General features: G+C 38.3%; 1 protein-coding gene across 1 annotated transcript in view; it reads right to left on the bottom strand.

Annotated features, from left to right (window-relative positions):
• LOC117123294 (jerky protein homolog) overlaps window positions 1-847 on the bottom strand; it is a 19,678-nt gene extending 18,831 nt beyond the window's left edge. The window contains exon 1 of the mRNA XM_033269164.1: window positions 525-847. Within this exon, the coding sequence (XP_033125055.1) occupies window positions 525-847 (323 nt within the window). The remainder of the gene's footprint in view (window positions 1-524) is intronic.
• Between the last annotated feature and the right edge of the window lie 3,055 nt (window positions 848-3,902).

Raw genomic sequence — 3,902 nt, 5'->3', positions numbered from 1 at the left:
TCTAGTTCGAAACGTCTCCAGTTTTCAGCTACGTTTCCTTGAAAGGAAATCGGATCCAGTCTACGTATCCCATAGTCGGCCATGTTTCGTTGCTATTGATGGGCCTAGCTGTACCCAAGCAGCAATAATGTATACCATCGTACTTTACTGTACAAATGTACCTTCAATATGTGAATCCACTAAAAGTTCTGACACCATGTAAGTTAATGACCAGCCTGAGGCACTTCGTAGATTACTAGGATTGTTTATTGAGGTACTTACCGACATACATGTATGAGATGGGTAACGCATCGAGAGAGCGTGCTTCAAACTAATACAATGTTCTACAGCATCCATTAATGCCGAATGTTGGCTATAATATGTAACCGGCAAGCGAGACATGTCTTCATTTTTATAGCATCTTGGTCGCTTCGATTTGTGGATGAATAAGAGAGGCAATTTGCACGTCCCTGAGGCATTGGCACAGCCCATGATGTTACCCTGTCCTTTGATTTTTTAAAGTTTTTTCGTTTCGTAAAACCAACGAACGATTAGGCATTAGCCGCCACCAAAGACCTGTCTCATCGCCGTTAAAAACTTGATCTCTTGTCAACTGATTTTCCTCAATGATGCCTTCAAGTTTGGATTTGAACGGGTCAATCGAGTTAACATCAGCTGATTGTGATTCCCCTTGAAGTGTCGTCCATCGAATTCCATGTCGGGCTTTGAAATTATCTAACCATCCACAGCTAGCCAGAAAGTTTTGGCCAGGGTAAAATTGTTCGGCAAAGAAGAAAGCCTTCTCACTTAACAACGGTCCCTTAACAAACACTCCCTTAGACCTCTGCTGCTCCATCCAAGTGTACATAGCCGCGTCTACTTTATCGAAGATTGGTGTTTTAACATACGAAAATTTTCTTGCTTTAGCAGGGTTTTCGTTTGCTGAAATGTGTCTTTGTATTTTCTCTCTGTTTTTCCATATGGTCGCTACCGTAGACTTCGAAAGTCCAAAACGTTTTCCAATCGCTTAATTGGACTTGTGGTTCTCATAGGCTTTTATTAGGCTCAGTTTCGTATCAATGGAAATACACGGTCTTGGTTTTTTCGAGGCAGAAGCCATTGTTGAAATGTACATTGCATTTCATTTAATTATGTTTCAATCAATTAATTAAACAATCAGGTCTATGCTCCTCCCATGCTCCCTCCCTACCAATGAAAAGGTGTCATTTAAAATAATACGTACAAATGATTCATTTAAATTGCATATATTTCCTGTCATTTCTTATCTAAACCCCATTCATTGTTTACAAAGTTCATAAGCGTATACCAATTCATTCCCAGACGCGCGTCCTGTAAAGTTTGTCAACCACAGCTATGCGCTCCTTTGATGTTAACCGACTGTTGCTATTAACGATGACAGCGGTCTAATGTCGTCTCTGTAAGACGGTCTAATTTTAGATCGGCAAGTTCGTAATTGGGAAGGTCAACTGCAGTCGACCTTCTCAATTACGTACCCTTTGGTCTAGAAGGCGTTCGTAATTGAAAAAATTCGTAATTGAGAAGTAGGAAAAAATAGCGCTCTCACCGTGCCTAACAAAAAAAAAATACATTTTGACTCAACTTTTAACAGTCACTTTTTGCACAAAAGTGCTTATCTCGCCGAGTGGAGCACTTAGTGCAAATGTTTGACTTTCCGCCATATTTGGAGTACTGTTAAGAAAAACATCAAACTTTCAATGGAATAGTGTTTGTTTCAGGCTATCTCACCGTGCCTAACAAAAAAAAAAATACATTTTGATTCAACTTTTTAACATTGTCACTTTTTGCACAAAAGTGCTTATCTCGCCGAGTTGAGCACTTAGTGCAAATTTATGACTTTCCGCCATATTTCATGTACTTTTCCGTAAAATTTCAAACTTTCAATGGAATACTGTTTGTTTCAGGCTATCTCACCGTTCCTAACAAAAAATAATTACATTTTGACTTAACTTTTTAACATTGTCACTTTTTGCACAAAAGTGCTTATCTCGCCGAGTTGAGCACTTAGTGCAAATTTTTGACATTCCGCTATATTTCGAGTACTTTTCCGAATAACTTCAAACTTTCAATGGAATAGTACTTGTTTCAGGCTATCTCATCGTGCCTTACAAAAAACATTACATTTTGATTCAACTTTTTAACATTGTCACTTTTTGCACAAAAGTGCTTATCTCGCCGAGTTGACCACTTAGTGCAAATTTTTGACTTTCCGCCATATTTCGAGCACTATTCCGAAAAACTTCAAACTTTCAATGGAATAGTGTTTGTTTCAGGCTATCTCACCGTGCCTTAAAAAAAAAATACATTTTGACTCAACTTTTTAACAGTCACTTTTTGCACAAAAGTGCTTATCTCGCCGAGTTGAGCACTTAGTGCAAATTTTTGACTTTCCGCCATATTTCGAGTACTATTAAGAAACACATCAAACTTTCAATGGAATAGTGTTTGTTGCAGGCTATCTCATCGTGCCTAACAAAAAAAAATTACATTTTGACTCAACTTTTTAACATAGTCACTTTTTGTACAAAAGTTCTTATCTCGCCGAGTTAAACACTTAGTTGAGTCATGTTACTCCCGAAATGACATAAGGTTCTTGTACTTTTAATTAAGTTAAAGATATCAATTACAATGTAATTATTGTCCTATTGCTTTAGCCACTGTTGTATCTCATATATTTAAACTTGTTTATAGAAGTACAGTATCAGGCAACTTTCCTCTGGTGATCAACGGTTTGCTATAGAATCAGGTAATTCCACAGATACATATGTATTTTTGTCTTTCAACAAATTGTTGATAATTATTTGCGAAATTGCAGCCTAGTGTACATGTTTTTCAGATGCTAGCATGGCATTTGATCGCAGAAATCATTTTACGCTAAATGACGAGCTTGATATTAAGCGTCAGTGCAGATCACTTTGTATAAGAGGATTCCTTGTCAAGAAAGTTTAGTAATTGTTCTGACAAAGTGTAATGTCTCCTTTTTAAATCATACCGTGTGAATATGTTCTGTCTTTCGTTATCATGCAAATTTTATGTATGGTTCTTTAAACTGCATTTAGTACTAAACTACCTAGACACTATAGTGCCACTTAGTAACTCTGTTCCTTCATTTTATGAGTATTTGCATAAATCTGTGTATAGCTTCATGAATAGAACTAACAATGGTGTTTACAGTATGGTATCTTTGTCAAAGTTAATACTCTGTTTAACTCCAAGATGAGTCTTACTTGGAATGAGTTGTTCAGGGGATAACTTTCTTAAATACAGTAATTATTGAAATCAATTTTAGTGCTAGGGTGCCGTGTTTTGGGCACGAGGGATGTGGAATTAGATTTTGATTGCTACCCCGGGATGTTTAGATTTTGTCTTTGTCTAGTTGATTTTGAATATTGTGTCTGTGTGCTATATCAGATTGTGTTTTTTTTTCTCTACTTTTTCTAGGTAAATTTTTTTGATAACCAACAACTGTATTATTCAATGGTTTCTTCAGCTAACTAAGGATTGCATTTATTTAATTGATGCTTTTGTTAATCATCAACTACCTTATTCAATTCATTAGCAAGTTCGCACGAGGCGCAAGCATCGCGCGAGGTGATGGCGCCGCACCTGCAAGAACGCATCATCGCCAAGTCGGGTTGCTTGACTGTCAGCCGGACTCCGGCACCGTCAAGGGCCAAGGTCGCCAACCTTCTCGAGTGGCAGTTGTAGCACGCAGGCTCCAGCGTGTTCTCGTCGATGTACATACTTTTTGTCGGAGGGCGGTTCTTGAGGTCGACGTACGTGAGAACTATGTAGCAGTATCTGCATATGACGATGGACTCGGAACCGCTTCCAGGTTCGTACGTCTGATCGTACGCGTACTGCACCTGGGCGCTAAGAGACAG

This window comes from Anneissia japonica, unplaced genomic scaffold, assembly GCF_011630105.1.
Source record: "Anneissia japonica isolate Jap-2015-1 unplaced genomic scaffold, ASM1163010v1 scaffold5165_len128093_cov172, whole genome shotgun sequence".
Classification (NCBI taxonomy): Eukaryota; Metazoa; Echinodermata; class Crinoidea; order Comatulida; family Comatulidae; genus Anneissia; species Anneissia japonica.
Note: the sequence above shows the minus strand (reverse complement) of the source record. Positions and strands in the feature narration are given on the sequence as shown.